Source organism: Nicotiana sylvestris, chromosome 2 (assembly GCF_000393655.2).
Source record: "Nicotiana sylvestris chromosome 2, ASM39365v2, whole genome shotgun sequence".
In the NCBI taxonomy this organism is placed as follows: domain Eukaryota; kingdom Viridiplantae; phylum Streptophyta; class Magnoliopsida; order Solanales; family Solanaceae; genus Nicotiana; species Nicotiana sylvestris.
Genome location: NC_091058.1, coordinates 13,352,312 through 13,378,931, shown reverse-complemented (window position 1 = coordinate 13,378,931; position 26,620 = coordinate 13,352,312). Strand labels below are relative to the sequence as shown.

Sequence of the window (26,620 nt, the reverse complement as noted above, 5' to 3'; positions counted from 1 at the left end):
AAAATTTTCACATGGGTTTAAACATATACAAAAATCAGATAAATAAGCCGAATATGACAGTTGAGCGACCGTGCTAGAACCACGGAACTCGGGAATGCCTAACACCTTCTCCCGAGTTAACATAATTCCTTACCCGAATTTCTGTGTTCGCGGACTGTAAAACAGAGTCAATCTTTTCCTCGATTCGAGATTTGAACCGGTGACTTGGGACACCATAAAATATTTTCAAGTGGCGACTCTGAATTTTTAAATAATAAATCCCGTTTTGATTGTCCTTTAATTGGAAAAACTCCCTCTGCGTCTCTTTGCGGGCGCGAGTAAAAAGGAGGTGTGACAATTCTGGTGACTCTGCTGGGGATATAACTTCTAACCCAGAACCAGTGGTTCAGGGTTAGAAATTCGAGCTTAGAATAATTATTGTATTTGGCTTTATCGTATGATTGAGCTTAAATGTGCAAAATGATGTTTTTTACCGCTTTGATATTATTTGAACTGTACATATAAACTGTGTCGAAACCTTCTCTTCTCACCTCCGGGGATGTGCTTACTGGTTGAGACTCCCTATTCTGTTAGTGTCATACCCTGAAATAAAAGAGGCTCAGAAAGTTTCTAAGCCGGCTGGCCTTTTGGTTCCCGGAAAGGAGCTCCTTCCTCAACTCGAGTTATCCGCTCGGGTACACTGTGTAGAACATATACCCAGGTTGAACCTAGAATAACTTGACTTCATGTCGGATCCCTTGTAAGAACGTTTATTTGCATCATGTTGCATTTGACTTAGGGGACTCAACACAGGGGTTGGGTCCGTCTAGGACAAGCAACGTGAAATGAAAAAAGACCATCCTGCTACATCCTGTTTGTTTTGCACATTTATTTGCTTCAAATCTGCATGCTGACCAGCTTCTGAAATCGGGAATTTTTGAAAAATTGTGAAAAAAAGAAAAGGAAAAATAGCAGTGTAGGGAGATAACTACTTATTTTTAGAAAAATAAAACCAATGTCCAAGTAGTGTCAAAACCCTGCCGAAATTTTGAAAAATGAAAAAAAAATTGTCTTTTTTTAGTTTGATTTATTTGAAAAACAAAAGAAAGGAGTCTTGTTTACAAGTTTAGTTTATGTTGGGCGAACTACGCCGGTTTGATTCTCACAGGGCGTGAGATACGTAGGCAACCCTCGTCGGGTCCAACCTCCCATTTTGCAAAAATAGACAAAATTGTCAAATTTTAATTTTCGTCATAGAGTCGGGCGATGTCGTTTTTGTCAGAAATAGCCGAATGTTCCCGAAAGGGACGCCGGAAGGCTGACTTTGCATAAACGGCCACTTCTGTCATTTTTTGGATTTTTGATCGGTTGACTCACACAACCTTAAAATCTTCGTCCCTGAAGTGCTGAAAGGTCGTGTTCGGAAAATCGGGTCTTTCTTTTATGAAAAATAATCAAATCGTTTTGAGTTAAATAGTCAAATTATTTTGAGTTAAATAAATTTTCTTTTGTTTAATCATATTAATAAATGTGCAGGATGAGCACAACTCAAAATGAGCCTTTTTCAATCATGAATAAAATCCCCTTCCAGTTGCGGCTATGGTGGAATGATTTAGGCAAAGAAGGGCGAGACGAAGTCAAGAAACATCTGAAAGGTCTCACAGGTTTGTTGGGTATCAGGCCTCGAGGGGATATTATAAGGGCACTGATTACTTACTGGGACCCGACGCATAATGTCTTCCACTTCTCGGACTTTGAACTCACCCCGACTTTAGAGGAAATAGCCGGGTACATCAGCAGTGCTGAGGTTCCGTTGAGGCGTAAATACCTGGTTGCTCCAAGAGCCGTAGCGGTGCACCGGTTTTTGGACTCGTTAAAGATAGTCAGAACGATCCATAACCCAGACTTGACGAAAGGTTTTTGCACTCTGAGCTTCATATACCAAAGATACGGCCACGTAGGAGGATTCGACAAGCCAGAAAACAAGTTGTGCAGCAAAAGTAACCGTCGAAAGTGGGATGAACATAGACGGGTTGCTTTCATGATAACCTTCTTAGGGCTTTTAGTGTTCCCAAGAAAAGACGGGAATATTGACATAAAGGTAGCTGGGGTCGTTAGTACTTTGCTCACTCAAGATTACAGCACGCTTGCGCCCATGATTGTATCTCATATCTTCCGAGCTCTCACGGCCTGCAAAGCCGGAGGGAACTTTTTCGAAGGGTGTAACTTGTTATTGCAAATGTGGATGACCGAACACCTATGTCACCGAGCCCAGTTCCTGAGCCATGGATCTTCTGAGAAAACCTGCATAGAGGAGTTCTACACCAGAATTAATGAGGTCCGCTTACCTGAAGGAGTCTCGGCATGGACCTCATACTTTCGGACCCTCAACGCCAGTCAAATGCAGTGGACACTAGGATGGTTACCAATCAACGAAGTCATATATATGCCAGCAGCTAGGCCCCATTTTCTCTTGATGGGGCTTAAGAGCATTCAACCTTATGCGCCATATCGGGTTTTGAGGCAACTTGGGAGGTGTCAGATAGTGCCGGACCTAAGCACCCAAGTGACTAAGATCAGTTCCGATGGCCAGTTTCCTGAAGCAAGGGTCCGCCAAATTTGGATCCAATGTCAATACTTGGAGGCAAATACTTGTGTACTGAATCGGGCCAGAGGGGAAGTTTCACCCGGATATCAAGCTTGGTACAAAGGGGAAGTGTCGTATGGAAGGCCGGCTAAAAGACCTCACCTTCAAGAGTTTTCCAAGTCCTCACAAGAGCATTGGGACTGGTTGGCGAAGTAGCAAGTCACAGATCTTCAATTTGAAAGAGAAATTCAGACCGCGGCCGATGAAGGGGACAGAAAGAAATCAGCCCAAGAAAATGACTCCCTTAGAGCTCAAAACTGACAAGTCATAATGGATGCCGACAACCAACGGAGAAGTCGGTCCGATAAAAGGCTGATAGCAGGGTTAAGGAATCAGGTAATTGAAAGCCGAAAGGACTCGGAAAGATCCGAAGCTAGCATAGCAAGAATGCGGGCCAGATGGGCAAAAGGTGCAGCAGCGCGGAAAAAGCACCTATGGCAAGTGAGAAGGGATTATGAAGGGAGCATTGAAATATTAAGAGAAACAAATTCCACTCTCAGAGATCGGGTTTTTAAACAAGCCCGAGATGCTAGAACGGACAGGGAGCGCTGCTATGATTTAATAGCCCGAATGGAAGAACAAATGGAGAGGTTCTAAGATCGGCTCGTTGACAACACTCAAGTATTGGGATTAAAGAATCAATGAATAGAACAGCTGTGTATGGAAAGGGATAGAATCAGGGGTAGGATCGATGAGATTGGGCACTACATCACCACGAGGTGCCTAACCTGTGAGGAAATGCCCCGTGATACCCCTTTTGCCTCAGTCATGGGTTATGTCCACCGGATCATGGAGGAATTAAAAAGCTTGCAAAGAGACCTTGCACCAAAGCCCGCGGAAAGGCCGAACGATGCCTCGCGGGCACCAAAATTCAAGGCCTTAATATATCCCTAGTTCAAGTTTGCACTTGTTGTTTTTAAGAGTCTGTTGTCTACCCTTCTGTTCTCTTTTCATATCAAACAATGTTAATAGTGCGGAGTCTGTATTTTGTTTGTCTTTTTTCAAATGGGTAGCTTGTAATAGCATATTTTGGTAATAAAATGAAAAAAGAAATTCCAAAAAAAAAGTAAAATAAAAAAATTGTGTCTTTATTTTTACTTGTGGCAGAACTACGCCCGGTCTGATTCATGCGGGGACATGATACGTAGACAATCCACATAAGATTCGACCATCATCAAAAAAAGAAAAAAAAGAAAAGGCAAAGTGACTAAAAGAAAGGACATAAGCCGGAATGACGCATGCAGTCAAAGCAAAGACATGTTAGAAATGGTTAAACTGCCTAGGAACATTGCATTCCCCAATGTGAAATTGCAATATGTGTTAAACTCTAACGCTAACAAGTTTGTTGTTTATATCAGAGAAAGAGATTTCAAAACAGTTAGCTCGTTAGAAAGTTCTGGCAGATTACCATTACCACACAAGATCTAAAGGACCCATTCCGGAAAGTATGTCTGGTTTGGACAAAAGTGTTGAGGAGGAAAAGACAGAGATACAAATGATGAAGGAGGAAGTAGACAGGTTGAGACAAGAGATAGCTGGGATGCACCTAGCCTAGGCTAAGGGACAAACATCACCAATACTTCCCCCTACTCCTACCCTTTCACCAGCTCGGACTCCGTAACACCCTTCCACTGGTCCATCAACGAGCTTCCCCATTGCCCAATACTATCAAGGGGAAACTTTCTATAATCCCCAAGCTTCACCACCCAAACAAAACCCTCATCCACCAGCTGTTCCTATTTTTGTGGCAACTCCACCCGCCACATTGCAAAAATCATCCGATGAACCAGTGTTTCAGGTTCACGACAACCAATACTATCCTCCTGAACTCACCTTCAAAGCACCCGAGCCATACACTTACACCCCTCACCTTCAGCTCCCGACAGAAACTGAGAGGCCAACTAAGAATTCGGAGCAGGACGAAGTGCTCTGTAAAGCGAAAAACCTGGAGCAATCCTTCACGAATATGCATGGATTGGGCAGCCAAGTCAGTGTGTCCTATAAAGATCTGTGTCCCTTCCCCGATGTTCAATTGTTGGTAGGTTTTAAGATGCCAAAGTTTGATCTATATGAGGGACATGGGGATCCCATGGCGCATCTACGAGGTTTCTGTAGTAAGATGAGAGGGGCAGGTGGAAAGGATGAGTTGCTGATAACTTATTTCGGTCAAAGTTTAAGCGGGTCCGCATTAGAATGGTACACGAGGCAGGATCCTAGCAGGTGGTATACCTGGGACGATCTAGCACAAGCATTTGCAGGTCATTTCCAGTATAACCTTGAGATCGTCCCCGACCATCTCACACTGTTAAAACTTGAGAAAACACCTGGAAAAAGCTTCAGGGAATTTGGATTCCGTTGGAGAGAACAAGCAGCAAGAGTCGATCCACCAATGAGGGAAGGTGAAATGGTGGACTACTTCTTACAAACATTGGAGCCAACTTACTTTGGTCACCTGGTGACATCAGTTGGTAAATCTTTCAATGAAGTAGTAAAAATGGCTGGTATGGTTGAAGAAGGACTCAGGTCCAACAAGATAATGAGTTATTCAGCAATCAAGGCTACAACTCAGGTTATCCAAAGCGGCACGAGAGGTGCGATCGGGCAAAAGAAGAGAGAGGAGGTCGCAACAGTCGAAGCAGGTACTTGGTCCAGATCAAGAGGTCCTTCCCCTTGCTACCAACCCAGACCCCATTACCCAAACTATCCACACACTCCATACAACCCTCCACAACCCTATTATCCACCACAAGAGCCACATTTCTCCGTCCATCACGCCCAAACTTACACCCAGCCTCCGGCTCGCCCGCAATGGCGTGCGCCGGCTCCCCAACATACATATCCACCTCCCCAACATACATATCCACCACCACAAAACAAATATCCACCACCACAAAACAAATATCCACCACCAAGGGCCTACAGGAATCCTTCAGGGCCAAGCTTCCATGGGAATCAGACTTTCAGGAACGAAAGGGTGCAGAGGTCGAGAACATTCACTCCGTTGGGAGAAACCTATACTACTCTGTTCCACAAGTTGAGGCAGTTAGGCCTATTAAGTTCCGTTGAACCCAAATTGCCAAATCCCCTTCCCAAAAATCTGGACCACTCAGTAAGCTGTGAATATTGTTCGGGGGCTCCCAGGCATGATACTGAGAAGTGTTGGAAGTTGAAGACTGCCGTACAAGATCTTATTGACACAAATAGGATCGAGGTTCAGGCACCAGAGGCACCCAACATCAATGAGAACCCGTTGTCGGTGCACCACGAGGCTCACATGATCGAACTAATGCACGAAGGGGGAGAGCCCAAGAAACCCTCACAAACGGTAATGATGATTCGTGCCAGTCCAAACGAAAAGTCGACCAGTGGAAAGGCAGTGGTACAGTTGGGAAAGGTAGATGACAAGCCATTTGTGGTAGTGGGGAAAGGTTCGTTTATTGCTGCGAATAAGTCAGAGTCAGTCAGGGTAGTGTTGCAGGGAGTATCAAGCACACCAGTATTGGTAGTGAAGGGGCCCCGCGTAGAACCAGTTGTTATCAGGCCAGTAATGCAGTTGCCGATAACAAGTGAGAAAGTTTTGCCATGGAGTTACAGTCAAGTGACAGTGATGCATAAGGGGAAGGAGGTTGTGGAAGAAGTATGCGAGGCCCAGGGGTTAACTCGTTCAGGAAGGTGTTTTGTTCCTGCAAAATTGAGAAGGGCCAATCCTGTAACAATAAAGAAGCCAGTGATGGAGAAAGAAGCAGAGGAGTTTTTGAAGAAGATGAAGGCACAGGACTACTCAATTGTAGAGCAGTTGAGGAAGACCCCGACCCAGATTTCGTTGCTATCCTTGTTGATCCATTCAAGCGATTATTGTCGGGCATTAATGAATATTCTGAATGAAGCCCATGTTCCGGACAAGCTCTCCGTGAACCATTTGGAGAAAATAATGCACAAAATCTTCGATGTAAATCGAGTGACATTCTCTAACGATGAGTTACCGATAGAGGGTACAGAACACAACAGGGCACTCTACCTGACGGTGAAATGCGAAGACTCGGTGGTCACTCGAGTACTGATTGATAATGGGTCAAGTGCCAATATCTGTCCTTTGGCCACTCTGAATAAACTGAAGGTGGATGATGATAGGATTCACAAGAACAACGTCTGCGTCCGAGGTTTTGATGGGGGAGGTACTGACACAGTGGGTGATATCATACTGGAATTGACCATTGGTCCGGTCGAGTTCACCATGTAATTTCAAGTGATAGATGTGGCGGTGTCGTATAGTCTTCTGTTGGGATGACCCTGGATCCACGCAGCCAAAGCAGTGCCTTCTACACTGCATAAGATGGTCAAATTTGAATGGGATAGACAAGAGATTGTGGTACACGGGGATGACGGTACACATGCCGTTAGTGATGCCATCGTGCCATTCATAGAAACTGACGATGACAAGGGCCCATAGGTTTATCAGGTTTTTGACGCAGTCTTAGTAGACAAAATTCCTGAGGGTGGGGGCCTTCCACTTCCCAGAATTGCGGTTGCGACCTTCATGATAGCCTCGGAAATGTTAAACAGCAGATTTATACCAGGGAAAGGTTTGGGGGTTGATCTGCAGGGTATTGTCCAGCCAGTTTCCTTGCCCAAGAACCTGGATTCTTTTGGGTTAGGATTCAAGCCTACCGCAGCGGATGTAAAACGGGCCCGCAAGTTGAAGAAAAGAGTCTGGGTCCTTCCTAAGCCAATCCCGTGCCTATCCAGATCATTTGTCGGAGCAGGTATCAGAGAGTTGTCGGTACCGAAGGTTCTCGAACCACTGATCGGGCCAGATGGAGATTTGAATGAAGGCTTTGAAAGGTTGTTCGCCGATGTCAACATGATAGAAGCTGGAAAAGGTTCCAGTAAGGCAGACATACAATTTGTGGAGCCTAGGTCCAATGTCAACAATTGGACAGCTACTCCTCTTCCTACACGGAGGGAGTCCTGGTAGTTGGCTCTGATTTTCCTTCTTATTTTCTGGATTATTCCAGGGTTGTAATCCAGATTCTTTTTTATTTTTATTGCGTTCATCAAAGTGTGAAACCTTGTTATCCCATAATTCAATAAAATAAAAAAGTTTCTTCTTCATTCCTTATTTTAATTTTTTATTTTTAATTTTGTTTTCTTCTTTTCTTTTTCTGAACAGTTCTCTTTATACTGGTCTTAATGGCATGGCATGCACAATGGATCTTCAACCTACTCTAAAAGATCAATCTGATTCTGAACTAACTATACAAGAGGTCGATTATGATAATGAATCGGAATACGATGAGGACGAAGCCTTCGAAGAGATAACAGAGAGTTAAGCCAGTTTGAAGAGAAATCCAAGCCCAACTTAAATGACACAGAAGCCATCAATTTAGGGGATACAGACAATATCAGGGAAACTAAAATAAGCATCCACATTGCACCAAATATTAGGGAAGAACTAATCAAAACACTTATTGAGTTCAAAGATGTTTTTGCATGGTCGTATGATGACATGCCGGGGTTAAGCACGGATTTAGTGGTTCATAAATTGCCCACTGACCCGACATGCCTTCCCCTCAAGCAGAAATTGAGGAAGTTCAAGACGGATATGAGTGTGAAGATTAAAGAGGAAGTAACCAAGTAGCTGCAAGCAAAGGTTATTCGTGTCACTCGATATCCTGATTGGTTGGCTAATGTGGTGCCGGTGCCGAAGAAAGATGGGAAGATCAGGGTGTGTGTCGATTACCGCAATCTGAACAGGGCAAGCCCAAAGGACAACTTTCCTTTACCCAACATCCATATCTTGATTGACAATTGTGCTAGATGTGAGATCGGATCTTTTGTAGATTGCTATGCTGGATATCATCAGATTCTGATGGATGAAGAAGATGCGGAAAAGACGGCATTTATTACGCCGTGGGGGACTTATTGCTACCGGGTAATGCCATTTTGTTTGAAGAATGCTGGGGCAACGTATATGAGAGCAATGACTACTGTGTTTCATGACATGATATATAAAGAAATTGAGGTGTACGTGGACGATGTGATCATAAAATCCAAGCATCAGGAAAACCACGTAGCAGACCTAAGGAAGTTTTTCCAAAGACTTCGAAGGTACGATATTAAGCTCAACCCGGCCAAATGTGCATTTGGAGTTCTATCTGGAAAGCTGTTGGGATTCATCGTCAGTCGGCGAGGTATTGAACTGGACCCGTCGAAGATCAAATCTATCCAAGATTTGCCATCGCCGAAGAACAAGACATAAGTAATGAGTCTGTTGGGAAGGTTGAATTACATCAGCAGATTTATTGCTCAACTCACAGCAACTTGTGAACCCATTTTTCGGCTACTGAAGAAAGATGCTGCGATAGAATGGACGGTAGAATGTCAGGAGGCATTTGACCAGATCAAAGGATATTTATCAAATCCACCTGTGTTGGTTCCACCTGAGCCGGGGAGACCATTAATTCTTTATCTAACGGTCCTGGAGAATTCGTTTGGCTGCGTGTTGGGGCAACACGACATTACAGGAAGGAAGGAGCAAGCCATCTATTATCTCAGCAAGAAGTTTACAGTATATGAGGTTAAGTACACTCAACTCGAGAAGACATGTTGCGCCCTAACTTGGGTGGCCTAGAAATTGAAGCATTATCTGTCATCATATACTACTTATCTCATTTCACGCTTGGATCCACTAAAGTATATTTTCCAGAAGCCTATGCCCACAAGGAGGTTAGCGAAATGGCAAATATTACTCACGGAGTTTGACATCGTCTATGTGACGAGGACGGCCATGAAAGCCCAAGCACTGGCCGATCACTTGGCTGAGAATCCTGTTGATGAAGAATACGAGCCGTTGAGGACGTATTTTCCTGACGAAGAAGTGATGCATATAGATGAGTTGGAATTACCTGAGGAACCAGGTTGGAAGCTCTTCTTTGATGGAGCCGCAAATGCGAAGGGAGTTGAAATAAGAGCGGTACTTATTTCTGAAATAGGACGTCATTATCCTGTTACAGCTCAACTGCGTTTCTATTGTACCAACAACATGGCTGAGTATGAGGCATGCATTTTGGGTTTGCGACTAGCTGCAGACATGGATGTCCAGGACGTCTTGGTCTTGGGAGACTCAGACCTCCTGGTGCATCAGATTCAGGGTGAATGGGAAACACGGGATTTGAAGCTCATACCATATCGACAATGTTTGTACGATCTGAGCAAGCGATTCCGATCAGTGGAGTTCAGACACATCCCAAGAGTTCACAATGAGGTTGCTGATGCTTTGGCCACTTTAGCATCGATGTTGCACCACCCAGACAAAATTCATGTTGACCCGTTGCATATCCAGGTTCATGATCAGCATGCTTATTGCAACATGATAGAGGAAGAAATGGATGGCGAGCCATGGTTTTATGATGTCAAAGAGTACCTCAGGATGGTGATATACCCGGAGCAGGCCACCGAAGATCAAAAAAGAGCCATTCGGCGATTGGCAAGTGGATTTTTCCTCAGTGGAGGAGTGTTGTACAAAAGAACCCCGAATTTGGGATTGCTGAGATGTATAGATTCCAGTCAAGCCGCGACAGTTATGACAGAGGTACATGCTGGAGTTTGTGGGCCACATATGAGCGGATATGTATTGGCGAAGAAGATTCTTCGAGCAGGGTACTGTTGGCTCACTATGGAGCGTGATTGTATCAATTTCGTGCGGAAATGCCATCAATGTCAGATACACGGAGATTTGATTCATTCTTCGCCGACAGAATTGCATACAATGTCAGCGCCATGGCCATTTGTTGCCTGGGGCATGGATGTCATTGGACCTATTGAGCTGGTAGCTACCAACGATAATAGGTTCATTCTGGTGACCATCGACTATTTCACTAAGTGGGTTGAAGCTAAAACTTTCAAGTCGGTAACCAAGAAGGTAGTGGTGGATTTTGTTCATTCCCATATCATCTGTAGATTTGGGGTCCCAAAAGTGATCATCACGGATAATGGTGCTAATCTTAACAACAATTTGATGAAAGAGGTATGTCAACTGTTTAAGATTGCACACCGCAATTCCACCCCATATCGTCCCAAGGCGAATGGAGCAGTTAAAGCGGCTAACAAAAACATAAAGAAGATACTTCGGAAAATGGTAGAAGGTTCTAGGAAATGGCATGAAAAATTACCGTTTGCATTGCTGGGTTATCGCACCACTGTCCGTACTTCGGTAGGGGCAAGTCCTTATTTGTTGGTATATGGAACTGAAGCAGTAATACCGGCGGAAGTTGAAATTCCATCCCTTCGGATTGTCGCTGAGGCTGAGATTGATGATGACGAGTGGGTCAAAACCCGTTTGGAGCAGTTGAACTTGATTGATGAAAAGAGATTGGCAGTTGTGTGTCATGGCCAGTTATATCAAAAGAGAATGGCGAGAGCCTACAACAAGAAGGTGCGCCCCAAAAAATTTGAGGTGGGGCAGCAGGTGTTGAAACGAATCCTGCCACATCAGGCCGAAGCAAAAGGCAAGTTCGCCCCGAATTGGCATGGACCATTCATTATAACCAGAGTGTTGTCCAATGGCGCTTTATATTTAACAGACATCGAAGGGAAATGCGTCGACATGGCTATCAATTCTGATGCAGTTAAGAGATATTATGTATGATTTCTTTTGATTGTAATTGTTGTTTGTTTGTAGTTGGCATTTATCGGAGAATGAAATGACGGAGGCAATTCTTTCTTCTATCCAAACACTTTAACCTTTGCTTCCCCTTTTGAGCCTTATTTATTCTTTCATATCCCTCTTTTGGAATCGGTAATTAAAATGAAAGAAAAAAAAGAGAGAAAAATAATGATAATAAAGGCAAAAGAAAGTCACAAGAAAATAAAGGAATTGAGAACTACGTTTGACCTAATTCCTCAAAGAAGGATACGTAGGCGCCTCACGGCTCGGTCATAGTGTAACATAGTGTGCATAATGTAACATAGTGTAACAAAATAAAAATTCCCAAGCAAGAAAAACTGGGGCAGAAGTTTGCGTTTGTAATTTTGGTAAGAAAGTTTGATTCCAAGAGTTGTACTGTTTTACCCATCAAAATTATTTTGAACTTTTGATACCCCTTTTCTTTTTTAACCATACACAAAAACCCATATTGATGTCCAAAAAAGACCTCCCGATCAGTATCTGAGAAGTGTCAAGTCAATGCAAATGGAAGTAGGGAATAACACTCTGATCCCCAGCAAAGAAGAAGATCATAAGCTGGAAATGAATTGATAGCCGAAAGAATCCCCAGCAAAGAGAGTCATATCGACAACACTCCAATCCCCAGCTGAAAAATAAAATAAAATGAGAGAGTCTTATCGGTGAAAACCTTCACAGCCACCATGAGGCGATGGGAGTTGAGAGAAATGAGAGTCTTATTAGTAAAAAACCCTCGAAGGGCACTATGAGGCGACAAGGCAAGATTGACGGAAAGGGTCCACATTTGGCAAAGAGTTGAGTGTTTATTTATCCCCATCAAGATGAGGCCATCCGAAAGATTGATTGATACGAATAGACTGGGTTGATCAATCCGGAATGCATGACATGATCGTTGGGATTGGTTATATCATTCAGATAAGTTCTTTTCTTTCCTTTTTCCCAGCATTTGTTCAGAAAGACTTCTTCTTTTTCTATTTTTTGAAATTATCACTTTAGCAAGATTCTTGGTTTAAAAGACTTTACCTCCCCAACAATTTATTTTTGGAAAAGATTTTCAGAGCTTACTACCAGTGGCCAAAATGGTGCAAAGCAAAATGCGAATAGGACAGGCCAAAGATAAGGCGACAAAGCGAAAAGAAGTTTGTCGCAAGACCAAATGACGAATGGGTCTAGATCCCAAGAAGACCAAATTTCCAGGGGTAGTCGGAGAAAAAAGAACAACAGTTGAAAAGTTATGGATCAAATTCCAAGAGGATCCCCAACAGATTTGCGAGATACAGGAACAACTCCGACAGATTCTCGACCAAGTTCTACAATGGTCAGACAACACAGAGCAGGGAAGGAAGAGAAAAGAAAAACCATCCCCAGCAGGAATATCATCCCCAGCAAGTTTTATCGCAAAGCAGGGAAAAGAAAAGGGAAAAACCATCCCCAGTAGAAGTGGCACGACCACTCGCCACGTTTTAAACTAACAAATTTTTCTTTAAGTTAAAGCAGGGAAAGGAAATATTATTGACAGCAGGAAGACATGGCCACAAAGAAGATTATCAAACTGGGGCAGAAAAGTTTCTCTTATTATGAAAATTTTCTTGAAATAAGATAGCCGCTTAGGGAAGAGGAAGATAACACAAGTTTCGAAGGAAGTAAAATCCCCAGCAGTATACGAGAAGGGAGATATAAGTTTTAATGAAAAGCAATCTTGGAAGAAGCAATATAACCCAAAGTTTTAAAAGTAGTGGCCTTTGAATCAGTGTCATCCCCACCATTGTTAAAAGGAGGAGGATAATTCCCCAACAGTGTTATTCCCGGCAGGTTTCAGGGAAGTGAAAGCACCAGCTTTAAAGGAAGTAGTCCTTGAAGAAGGAAAATAACATATTTGTGAATAGAATATCGGTGTTATCCCCATCAGTTTTCAGAGGAATAAAACACCAGTTTTGAAGGAAGCAGTTGAAAGAAGATGATTCAAGTTATTGAAGTCAGGAGCCCGCCTAGAGAATGGAGGTGTTACATTTTAAGAAATTGTTGAAGTCAGGAGCCCGCCTGGATAATGGAGGTGTTACATTTTAAGAAATAGTTGAAGTCAGGGGCCCGCCTGGAGAATGGAGGCTGAATTATTTTGAAGAAGTTGTTGAAGTCAGGAGACAGCCCCAGCATAACAAGCTTTAATGTAGGAAGCAGTGTCCCCAGCAGACAGAACGAAATGATAAAACTTGTGTTCAGAAAAGCAAAAGGCCAGTGTCATCCCCAGCAGTTTTCGGAAGAAAAAGCACCAGAGGAAACACTAGCCGACAAGAAAGCAAGGCAACCAGAGCTAGTGGAAGATAGATAAGATTTTGTACTTCCTAGTTTAGTCTAGCCTCTTGTTTTCTTTTGAGCACAATGTAACAAGGAGATCGGTAAGCAGTAGTAACAACATGCAGCAGCAGTAACAACAAAATTGCAGTCCCATGGTAGTCCCAGCTACCAAAACTTCCCGAACTACATTGACCTGATTCCCTTTTAGCTAGGGATATGTAGGAAACCTTTGAAGCAGAGGTTCGGACAAAACTTTCAAAAAAAATGTGCTTCACACGGAGTATTCAAACGGGCGAAAATCGCTCGTATCCGCTCACTTTATCTTTGCACGAAAACTCTTTGTGTTTCCGGACAAAGAGGGCAGCTGTGAGCACGTGATTTTTGCCCTGTACGAATTACTCCCAAAGAATTCAAAATAAAATAATTTTTATTTTTGTATGCAATTTTGTGAATTTTCATGATATTTTCTGTTATTGTTTGCATTTCTTTGTGCATGTTTATTTGTAAAATTAATGAAAAATACAAAAATATATTGTAGTTAATTTTAGGATTTACTTTGACATTTTGGAATTAATTAATAAATATATGAAAATTAAAAAAAATTAAAAAAATAGGTATTTTGCATTTTTAATGTTTAAGTTAAATTGTGTGATTTCTGATCCGGTCAATGGTTCATTCCTGGTTTCTTCTGATCGTGTTTGTATTCGATGCTTACTTGAATTTACTTTTTCACTTAGTAAGTATGTCTATCATATTACTATTTGTGTTTGCTTCTACTATTAGAATTTGTGTCTCATAAGCATATGATTTTCAATTAAGTCTTATTGGGTTGGTTTAACAAAAGTAAAAATTGAACTCTTATAAGAACTTGAATTGAAACTTTGTTGATCGATTGTTTGGATTACACCTTCGTTAAAAAATGCTTGGGACACAATAATATTAGTTAATAAATACTAAGTTAGTGGGATTGTAAAAAAGGGAAAGACAACTAGTAGTGGAGACAACACTTGCTGATTTTAAGCGTTAAAGATAGTATAGTAAAATTATCCACTAAGGCTTAAAATCAGGAGAAAAGAGATTTGAAAGCATATAAGACACAGAGATATATGTAGAAAGAGGGGGGGTCGAAAGAAAGAAAAAAAAGAACGGGAGGAAGTTCAAAGATAGAGACTATATACACTCGATATACAGTTAATATACACTATATATACACTAGAGATACTCTCGATATACACTGGATATACACGGACAGCCACCGAATGGATCCGCGATTGGCTGTTGTTGTTACCCACGGTTGCTTGTTGATCTCCAATCCTCTTTCCCAACCTTCATTTTGTTTCTTTGCCTTCTAAATCTCGGTCTTGTTAATTAGGTATGTCCTCCTCAAGATATTGTTAGATCTGTCTTAATGTTAGTCTGTGATAGATGCAAAGATTTTGCAGCTATGGTTCTTTGATTTATTCTTGTAAGAAAAGAATTAAATCTTGAGGAAATTTCATAAAAGTTACAGTGATATGTATTGCGTGTTTGTGTTATTTCTTTAAAGTATCAATTTGATTATTGGTTCGTTAGCTGACAAATATCTGGTAACAAATAAAGAAATGTCATTAGAGAAGCTAAAATGTCAAACTACTTAGATGTACTGTTCAAGGATCTAAATTTTAAGTAGTCTTTTGCTTTAAATTTCATGAAGAAGGTTGATTGATATGTCCAAGATTAATATTCTATATATATATTGCTTGTGGGATACCATATTTTTTTTCTATAAAAAAAATGTGGACGAAAATAAAGGGATGAATTCTTCTTAACGGAGACGGGGGGTATATACTATATACGCTGGATATACATTCTATATACACGGACAGACCACTTCGTCTTCTTCACGAGCCTTCCCCCTCCCTTGAGCTTTTTCTCCATTTTTTTTCAAGAAAGAGAGTTTCTTCTTCACAATTTTTCAAGCAGCAAAACTTAACTCCATCTTTCTCATCATATAACTTATCTCCACCAGTTTATTTTGGTGGAAGCTCAAATGGAGTCTGTTCGGTTCCGTTCGAGTTTCCGGTGCCGCTGAAGTTTTCCGGCCAAGGTCACTGATATTTGGTTCATTTGTTGATTTGCAAACCTTCAAAATTCAAATTCCGAAATAAAGGTCTATTTCTTTACATATGTATCGTTTCTTCATAAATTAATTCATGGATGTTGGGTTGAACAAATATTTCACTAAGTTCCTACATGTCTCTGTGAATATTCATTCCATGTATCAAAGTGAGTTTGCTTTAAAGTTGGTTTGTGCTTGATAGCATTAGAAAATGTTTAGCCCTTTGTTAGTATGTTTCCTTGTTGGTGTTCTTAAGATGAATTTATTTGTTATAAGGTTTCTATTGGCTTCATGATTAGTTGGAAATATGACGTGAATTTGATAAGTTTGGTGTTGGTGATTTTGGCTTTTAGTGTTTTATTAATGGACCTTTTTGTTTTGTTAGTGTTTAAACTTATGGGTCATGTGCTATTGAGATATTTAGTAGATAAACATTGGGCCTTTGGTAATTTAATAGATAGTGGGATGCCTGTAATTTAGAATATATGGGCTTAAAATCAGAATTTTTTTTAGAACAATGATGGGCTCAAATAAGTCGATCCATGTTGGCCTGTTTCCTAAACCGATTTGTTCAAGTCTTGTAAATACATATGACTTCTGTAACTAGTATGGGGATCAAACATCGTTGAAATTCTACATATATTTTCATAATGTTATATCCATAATTCAAGAGCCTCACCATCGATAATCTCAAAGTAGTCTAGAAAAATAATTCATGAATATATGTAGTTTGCTTCAGTTGAGTATGAAATAACTTGGGGCGTGTCATGCAAAATAAAATCTCAAAATGCATGGCCCTCGTTTGATTTAATCCTTAGATTCTGAGGCGTGCCATTTAGCGAATTCCAGGGCCCTCGCAAAGTGCAAATGCGTAGTTGCTTTAGGCGCGTATTTAATAACATTACTTTCCTAAATTCGGGTGCGCATTTATGTGACCCAAATCCAAATCTCAACAATGTTAAATTATGTCAAAAATCACGGGTGCATTTATGTGACGTGGTTCGAGACGTGTTTTAATAACGTTGCAATCTTCTTTAATTTTTTTTTTAATAAAAATGGTTAAAAGTTAAAATTTGCACATGGGTTTAAACATATATAAAAATCAGATAAATAAGCCAAATATGACAGTTGAGCGACCGTGCTAGAACCACAGAACTCGGGAATGCCTAACACCTTCTCCCGGGTTAACAGAATTCCTTACCCGGATTTCTGTGTTCGCGGACTGTAAAACAGAGTCAATATTTTCCTCGGTTCGGGATTTGAACCGGTGACTTGGAACACCATAAAATATTTCCAAGTGGCGACTCTGAATTTTTTAAATAATAAATCCCGTTTCCATTGTCCTTTAATTGGAAAAACTCCCTCTGCGTCCCTTTGCGGGCGCGGGTTAAAAGGAGGTATGACAAGGAGTTGTTAGCAAAGGGGTTTGTTAGACCCAGTGTATCACCTTGGAGTGTACCAGTGTTATTTGTGAAGAAGAAGGTGGGACTATGCAGATGTGCATTGATTACCGCCAGTTGAACAAAGTCACCATCAAGAACAAGTATCCTTTCCCTCGTATCAATGACTTGTTTGACTAGTTGCAGGGTTCTAGGTTGTTCTCTAAGATCGACTTGAGGTCAGGGTACCATCAGTTGAAGATTCGGGACTCGGATGTTCCGAAGACTGTGTTCCGGACTAGATATGGCCATTATGAGTTTTTGGTGATGTCCTTTGGCTTGACTAATGCCCTAGAAGCGTTTATGGACTTGATAAATAGGGTGTTCAGACCTTATATTGATTCTTTTTTCATCGTCTTCATTGACAACATTTTGATATACTCACGTAGCTTGAGGGAGCACGAGCAGTATTTGAGAGTAGTGCTTCAGACCTTGCGAGAGCAGAAACTATATGCTAAGTTCTCCAAGTGTGAGTTGTGGCAAGAGTCAGTGGCATTCTTGGGGCATATTATATTAGGAGAGGATATTAATGTGGATCCCAAGAAGATTGAGGCAGTTCATAGTTGTCCACGTCTTACTTCAGTGACCGAGATCAGGAGTTTCCTGGGGTTAACAGGTTATTATAGGCGATTCGTGCATGGCTTTTCATCTATTGCATCACCTCTAACTAGTTTGACTCGGAAGGGTTCTCCTTTCCGTTGGTCTGATGATTGCGAGGCGAGCTTTCAGAAGCTCAAGACAGCTTTGGCTACAACACCAGTTCTTGAATTGCCTTCCGATTTGGGGAAGTATACAGTATATTGCGACGCTTCACGCGTTGGATTGGGATGTGTATTGATTCAGGAGGGGTGAGTTATTGCCTATGCTTCGCGCCAGCTGAAGATTCATGAGAAGAATTATCATGTGCACGATTTAGAGTTGGCCGCGATTGTTCATGCTCTTAAGATATGGAGGCATTATCTATATGGGGGTGTCATGTGAGGTTTATATCGCAGTTTGCAGCATTTGTTCAAGCAGAGGGATCTTAATTTGAGGCAGCATATATGGCTTGAGTTATTGAAAGATTATGCCATCACCATTCTTTATCGTCTGGGCAAGGCAAATGTGATCGCAGATGCCTTAAGTAGGAAAACAGAGAGTATGGGTAGCTTGGCATTTATTCCAGCAGGGGAGAGACCACTAGCTTTGGACATTCAGTCCTTGGCTAACAGACTTGTGAGGTTGGATATTTCAAAGCCCAACCGAGTTCTTGCGTGTGTGGTTGCTCAGTCTTTATTATTGGGGCAAATCAAGGCCCGGCAATTCGATGATCCATATTTGGTTGTTCTCAGAGAGACAGTGCTACAGGGAGGTGCCAAAGAGGTTTCGATGATCGAGGATGGTGTTTTGCAACTACTGGGTCACCTATGTTTTCCTAATGTTGATGGTCTGAGGGAGAGGATACTAGAGGAGGCACACAATTTGCGGTATTCCATTCATCTAGGTGCGGCAAAGATGTATCGTGACTTGAGGCAGCATTATTGGTGGCGGAGGATGAATAAAGACATAGTGGAGTATGTGGCTAGGTGTTTGAATTGCCAGCAGGTTAAGTATGAGCACCAGAGGCCAGGTGGCCTATTTCAGCAGATGCCTATACCAGAGTGGAAGTGGGAGCGCATCGCTATGGATTTTATAATTCGGTTGCCCCGGACCTTGCGGAAGTTTGGCACAGTGTGGGTCATTATTGATAGGTTGACCAAGTCGGCACACTTTATTCCGGTTGTGACTACTTACACTTCAGAGAGATTGGCTCAGATTTATGTTCGGGAGATAGTCCGGTTGCACGGTGTTCTAGTTTCCATCATATCAGATAGAGGCCCTCAGTTCACTTCCCATTTTTGGAGAGTTGTTTAGAGTGAGTTGGGGACCCGTGTGGAGCTTAGCACATCATTTCATCCACAGACATACGGGTAGTCGGAGCGGATAGTTCAGATCTTGGAGGACATGCTTAGAGCATGTGTGATTGACTTTGGAGGACAGTGGGATCAGTTCTTGCCTTTGCCAGAGTTTGCTTACAACAACAGCTACCAGTCCAGCATCGAGATGGCTCCATTTGAGGCTTTATATGGGCGGCGATGTCGTTCTCCTATCGGGTGGTTTGAGCCTGGTGAGGCTAAGTTGTATGACACAGACTTGGTAAAAGATGCCTTGGATAAGGTAAAGTTGATTCAGGAAAGGCTTCGCACAGCTTAGTCCAAGCAGAAGAGTTACGCGGATCAGAAGGCGCGTGATGTATCATTCATGGTTGGCGAGAAGGTCCTCTTGAAAGTCTCGCCAATGAAAGGCATTATGAGGTTCGGGAAGAAGGGCAAGTTGAGCCCAAGGTTTATTTGTCTCGTTTGAGGTGTTGAGGCGAGTTGGGGAGGTTGATTATGAGCTTGCTTTACCCCTCAGCTTATCAGGAGCTCATCCAATTTTCCACGTGTCCATGCTTCGGAGGTACCATGCCGACTTGTCCCATGTGTTATACTTCAGTACTATTCAGTTGGATGAGAGCTGGGTAATGAGGAGGAGTCAGTTGCCATTGTTGATAAACAAGATCGCCAGTTAAGATCCAAAAGGATTTCAGCGATGAAGGTCCAGTGAAGGGGCCAACCAGTCGAGAAGGCGACGTGGGAGTCCGAGGAGGACATGCGGAGCAGATATCCACATTTATTCGGCACTTCAGGTACTTTTCTATGTCCGTTCGAGGACGAACATTTGTTTAAGAGGTTGAGAATGTAATGCCCCGACTGGTCGCTTTGCTTTTTAGAACCTCGTCCTCCTAAATAAAACTTCTCGTGCTTGCTTTCACTAATTCACGACCTGCGGGGATGGTTGGTTCAGAATTTGGAAGAGTTTGGGTTGAAATAGGCTCACTTGATTTCTTAAGATTTTCTCAAAAGGTTAAGTTTGACTTTGGTCAATATTTTTAGCAAACGAACCCGGATTTGTATTTTGACGGTCCCGGAAGGTCCGTAGGAAAATATGGGACCTAGGCGTATGCCCTGAATCGAATTCCGAGGTCCCTAGCCCGAGTAGTGAATTTTTGTTAGAAATTGTTAAACTGAAATTTCTAAGGATTTAAAGAAATTAACTAATGATTGATCATGTTAGTATCGGGCCCGTATGTTGGTTCCGAAGCCCGGTACAGGTCCAATATAACACTTAAGACTTGCTCGCAAAATTTAGTGTCAATTCGGGTAGTATAAGCACATTTCGGCGCGATAGGAGTGAATTGAAGAACTTGAAGTTCATAGGTTTGATTCGATTGATTTTAGGGGGTAATTCTTAGATTTAGCGTTGTTTCGGGCGTTCCGAAGGTTCGAGCGAGTCCGTTCATGATTTCAAACTTGTCGGTATGTTCGGGCCGGGCCCGGGAGCCCCGAGCGTCAATCGGACGAGGCTCGAGTGAAGTTGGAAAATTTGGGAAGAAACTTCAGGTTGCTGTCATAACCGCACATGTGGTTGGTGAGCTACAGGTGCGAGACCGCAGAAGCGGTCGTCCTCTCGCAGATGCGTCCAAGGCAGGCCAAACCAAAGCCTCATAAATGGCTCCAAGACCGCAGAAGTGGTCCTAGCTCGCTTGGCCAATTCCGCAGATGCGGTCCCCTGACCGCAGATGCGGAAATCACTGAAGCAGTAAGCTTCATTCAATATGGGCTCTAAGTCATTTTGGCCATTTTTCACTCACCCTTTGGGCGATTTTGAAGCTCTTGAGAGAGGACTTGCACCTAGCATCTTGAGGTAAGTTTATCCTACCTATTTCTAGTTTAATACTTGAGTCTTGGGTAGATTAACACACAGAGATTAAGGTAAAATTATGGAGTTAGAGCAAAACCTAGGGTTTTGGTAAAAGCTAGATTTAACCACGAAATTTGTTATGAAGTGCATTAGAAATCATATAATATTGATCCTTAGGTTATAAATATCAACTTTATTCAAGAAATTTTGGAATTCGAGCATGTGGGCCAGGGGTCGAATTTTAGGAAATTGTGTTTAAGGTTGGAAAATTGCTTTAATAGTTAGAATGCAATCTTGTGAGCTTGTATTGACTAGTTCCTACCCAGTTTAACTAGTTTGGATTGTTTGGCTCCAAATTGAGAGTTTGAGCTCGTTCTTGGTATTGGAAGTACACGTTGGAGTGAGGTAAGTCTCCTTTCTAACCATGTAAGAGGGAATTGTCCCCACAGGTATAATAATTGAATAATTTGCCACTAAATGTGGGGGCTACGTACGCACTAGGTGACGAGAGTCTGTACATAGCTACTATTATGTTAATTGTCCGGGTAGTTTAGGACCCGTATCATGCCATATTTGCAAATATTTGTATGTTTTCTTGCTAATGTGACCACTTAGGATATGCTAGAGACTTGGAAATGAACATAAGTGAACATATATACTTGTTGAACACTTGTATGAATTTATTTGAATATAAATGCGCCTTTATGTGTTTTCCTGATAATAATTGATAATTAATAATTGATATAGATGCATCTATGGTTCGCGCCATTCGACCCTCTGACAATGCACAATTTCTTTTCTGTTGGATCGGGCCGTCGACCTCGGGATAACATGCGCATAATATCTATGTGAAATCTTATTCATGACTTGCTTTGTTAAATATTTTGAAAATGTAAATGGCTAGCTGTGATATTATTAAGGACATGACTTATTACTTCTTGCTACAAACTGTTAATTACTTGCGACTTTCATGCTTAGTATAACACTTTATTATATTATTTGACCCTAGTAAGTATCAAGTCGACCTCTCGTCTCTACTTCTTCGAGATTAGACGGGATACTTACTGGATACATATTATTTATGTACTCATACTACGCTTATGTACTTAATTGTACAGGATCTGAGGCAGGTACATCTGTCTATCAGTCTGGTGCGCGTCCCTGATCATAGTCCGAGACTTCCAAGGTGAGTTGCTCCCTTCTTGTGTCGATCAGTAGCTTGATGGAGTCTCTTTTATTTTTTTGACTGTCTATTCTATTTCAGACAGTAAGATAGATTTATTCTTTTGTATATTCTACTAGTTGCCCGTAATTTGTGATACCAGGTCTTGGCACACACATTAGTAGACATTTCTTTTGGGAATTGTATAATTATTTTGGTACATTACTGATTACCACTTGTTTTAACTTCAAGCTTAGAGATTGTGGTACTTATTTTGGTAAAGTAAAATGAACACTTATTGATTTTTCCGCGTTGGCTTGCCTGACAATGGTGTTGGGCGCCATCATGACCTATAATGAAAATTGGGTCGTGACATGAAGACATAGTCTTTAACTTCACAAAGTTTTAAAAATATTTTTACTGTTTAAGAGTAGACACCTTTCTTTCATTTTTACAATTTTTTTTGTACTTTATTATTTTTTCTACAAACATTAATATTGTCTAATTTGAAATAAAGTTATAAAATTTATTATTAAAAATTTTGGGGGACCTAAATCAAGGCTTTACTAGTCTCCTACTAGAGCCACATATCCGCCCCTAACATTCTCAATAAAATTTATAGAGTCTCACTTAAAAGGAAAAAACTTACCCGCACTGGGTGTTTACACCCAATATAATTAAGTTAACCATAGAAGACAACTAAGATCTAAGAGCCTTATTTTAAATAAATAAAAAGATTAAAAAGAAAGAAATACAACGTAAAAGGAGTAAGGTTTAAGAGTCCTTCTTTCTTCATTCTTTGAGCATTCCGAAACAATAGCTTACTAATTCAGATTAAGAGTCATAACATAAAGAAATTTTATTTAAGCTTTTATATTTTCTACTTTTAAATGGCAAGAATCTTTCATAAAGCATGATGGTGTTTTGCTCGATTTAAATTGAATTTACCTTTACAATGATAGTTACTGGAAAGTAATGCAAAGTATTTTGGTAAGAACTCAACCATAAATTTATATTATGGGAGACAAATTTTTCAGCTAAGCATATATTATTAGTTATATCTATGCAGTAATAAAAAAAATTACAAATATAGCTACGATATTAAAACAGGAGTAAAAATTTCTTTTCCAGATAAAAGCTAAAATATGTTTGTATAACTAATTATACCTACAACAAGTACAAGGAAAAAAAAATTATGTTGGTAATGGCGTAATGGCCGATGGTGGCCTTGGTTGCACAAAAACAAAAATGTACCGTCGCAGAGATGTGGAAATATTAAGTATTTTAGTAGAATATTATTATATTTAATATATCTCAAAACTAGTTAACTATAGTTAAATACTAATAATTCTAGTTAAATAAAGTGATGTGTTGACTGTTTAATGTCCGGGTGTATACACCCGGTGCGGGTAAGTTTTTTCTCACTTAAAATAAGGCAACAATGACAAGAGCATTAAAAGCAGCGAGTTTGTCATTCAGTTACCAAATGTGAATGAAGCTGGTTGAACAGTACGTTTATAGTAGGGCAGTAGTCTGTAAATAATTGTTGATTGTCAATGAGGGGCGGCTCAACAAAAGTGGTGACCTAAACCAAAATATATTAAAAAGACCCTGAAACGTCTTTTATAAAATTCATATAATACTGAGACACAAAAAAACCTACATGACTTTGATAAAGTGGTGGGAGCACAACTCATGATGTATGAGTTAGGCGCGCGTCATATGGAATTGAATTTTTCCCTTAAGTGAAAATGGCAAAGGGTGAGCCCATTATTCATCATGTTTTGAACCTTGCGACATTTGCCTCGGGGATTTCTGAGTTAAAAAGATGAGACACAAAAGAACTTGCTTTCTGGTATGTGGTTCAATCAAATGTGACCAAAAGAAATAATTAATTTAAAGAATTGGAGTTGAAATTAAAACGTAAAATCGTAAGAACCATGAAAAAAGACTATACATAAAGAAAGAAAAATAAAATTGATGAGAAGGGAAATATATTATTTAGTTTAGTGAGAGATTTTTTTTCCAATTAACTCACTCGATCTTACATTTACCAAATATTAAAAATTATCAAAATTTGAAATCTTTTATTAATAATTATATAAATATAAATTATGGAGTATATATTATATAATGATGTAATAGTACTTTTTATTTCTGGGGCCTTACTTATTTGGGGCTTAAAGCAAGGGTTCACTTGCCTTGCCTAGAGCCGCCGTTGGTCGAAATCGATAGCCAAACTTTCCGATAGCCAAAGATGAGGAAGCTAAAAGCTCATGAACAGAAGCTCCTAAAGAAGGTGGACTTTCTACAATGGAAGAGAGAAGGAGGTCACAGAGAACCTAATGTCATGCGTCGCTACCACGTTACTGGCCGAGACGACTACAAAAAGTATGTCTTTATGTTTCCTATTTCCATTTTAGTGGCTTAAAGAACTATTTCTTTACTTGTTTATGTATTTATGTTTTTTTTTCTTTTGTGTGTGTATGTTAGGTACTCGGGTTTATGCAGAATGGCGCAGAAGCTGGTAAATATACTGAAGCAGATGGACCCAAGAGATCCTTATCGGATTGAGATGACTGACGCCCTTCTAGAAAAACTGTCAGTGCTTTAGCCTTATGTTATTCTGCTTTGTGTGTTAAGTTTCAAATTTTGGGGTGCCTGAGAGAGGATTTGCCAAATGATACTAGTTGGCGATGCGATATCAACTTGTTATTGTGTAGGCTAATTGCTTCAAACCTATGATTTTGTTTAGGATGTATAGTTAATGTGGGACGATGAGAAGAAAATGTTGTAGGAGCGAAGAAAACCTTAATTTTTTGTAGCTACAACAACAACAACCCAGTGTAATCCCACTAGTGGGGTCTGGGTGGGTAGTGTGTACGCAGACCTTAAAAAAAAATCTCCAACTATTAAACTATTGTTTTCAATAAATAAATGTCGGATACTAGGCAAACATGTAGTGTTTTTCTGAAACGGTTGAGAACTGTATATCTCGGCCTCTGATCCTCCTTTTGCTTGGTTTCTATGTATTATATCATATGAGCTTAATGTATAGATGACAATTAGAAGTATAATGTATGTGCACAGACGTTTCCCCATCTCCCTCTTTTCTAGTTTGAGAGATGAGATTTTATTGCTTTTGGTTTTTCTTTTGATAAAGATCTTTTCTCAATCAATTTCAGTAATCTGTCTTTATTATTGCCACAGATGTCATGTGATTACAAATTCTAATAGATGTCTCCTTAATTCAGGTATAACATGGGTGTAATAACTACGAGGAAAAGCTTAGCTGTGTGCGAGAACTTATCAGTTTCATCCTTCTGCCGGTAAGTGAGTTCTATATTCCATATTAAGCAGTTCTATGTGGATGAGAAAAAGCTCTAGCCCACATATCTTCCAAGCATAATCAATCATTCTGCAATTCTTTACGGATTACTGATTGAGACAAAGTTTCAAGTCACCGTTTGTTGCCCATAAATGGGGTTGTGTTATTGCATGATATTATTATGGGTGGTAAATAGACGGATGTGTTCTTCATTTGCAGGCGTAGGCTCTCCACTATCTTGGTGCGGCTGAAGTTTGCCGAGCACATGAAGGAAGCAGTGACTTATATAGAACAGGGTCATATTCGAGTTGGACCCGATACAGTTACTGATCCAGCATTTCTTGTGACAAGAAATATGGAGGACTTCATCACGTGGGTAGATACATCCAAGATTAGGAGAAAGGTCTTGGAGTACAACGAGAAGTTAGATGACTATGATGCAATGAATTGATGACCAGTCAGCAATTTGTGAAGCATTCCAGAATAGAATGATAGAAAGGGAAAATATTCTTCTTGGCTGGTGTGAGAGTTTTCCTGTAAGTTTACCTCATGCTAGATTGTCTTATGCAACCACTCCACATTTTTGCTCGTTTATGTTGCAAACACATGATATTCAACAGTAAAGTTCAATTGGAACATTGTATCTTTTCAGTTTCTACTGAATGGTAGTATAGTAACTTAAATCACTCTACCTCCAGTTGTGGCAGATGTGTCATGATTTTGTTAATCATCCAGATTGGTTATTTGGAGTTCAATTTGCTACCTTAGTACTAGTGTCATCTGCACTTGAATTTCAGCCGTCATCTTGTATTGTATTGTGGCTGAGGATGTTTACATTCATCTATTGCTGCTAGCGGTGTTTTCATAGTCTATAATTATTATTTTTTACTGGTATTCTCCAGGCTTTTTTCTTCTCTTTTATATTTTTTATATCTTTATTTTTGCGAGGGTTGGTTTTGCTAGCAGTTGTTTTGGTTACTTTGTAGTGGCTATGGGATCTTATTTGTTTTTCCCAAGTATAGGTACTTTATTTGCTAAAATTGGTGATTTTAAGTTATGCTGCATGTTCTTTGGATGTCGGTTTTCTTACAAATTCTGTGCTTATGCTCTCTAGTGCCATTATTTTTCTTGTGCAAGGGTCTCCTTATTGCTCGCTTGGCTGCTAGAATACTGCAGTCCATTTACTTAGGATTTAGGGAGGATCATATATACTTTCTCAAGGACATG

General features: G+C 40.6%; 1 protein-coding gene across 1 annotated transcript; it reads left to right on the top strand.

The window, feature by feature from the left end:
• Positions 1-24,203: 24,203 nt before the first annotated feature.
• LOC104234062 (uncharacterized) lies at positions 24,204-26,160 on the top strand. Its single transcript, XM_009787558.2, has 4 exons — positions 24,204-24,456; positions 24,559-24,666; positions 25,320-25,394; positions 25,613-26,160. Exons 1-4 carry the CDS (start codon positions 24,323-24,325, stop codon positions 25,842-25,844), a joined length of 549 nt encoding a protein of 182 aa, XP_009785860.1. The 5' UTR covers positions 24,204-24,322; the 3' UTR covers positions 25,845-26,160.
• Positions 26,161-26,620: the final 460 nt, after the last annotated feature.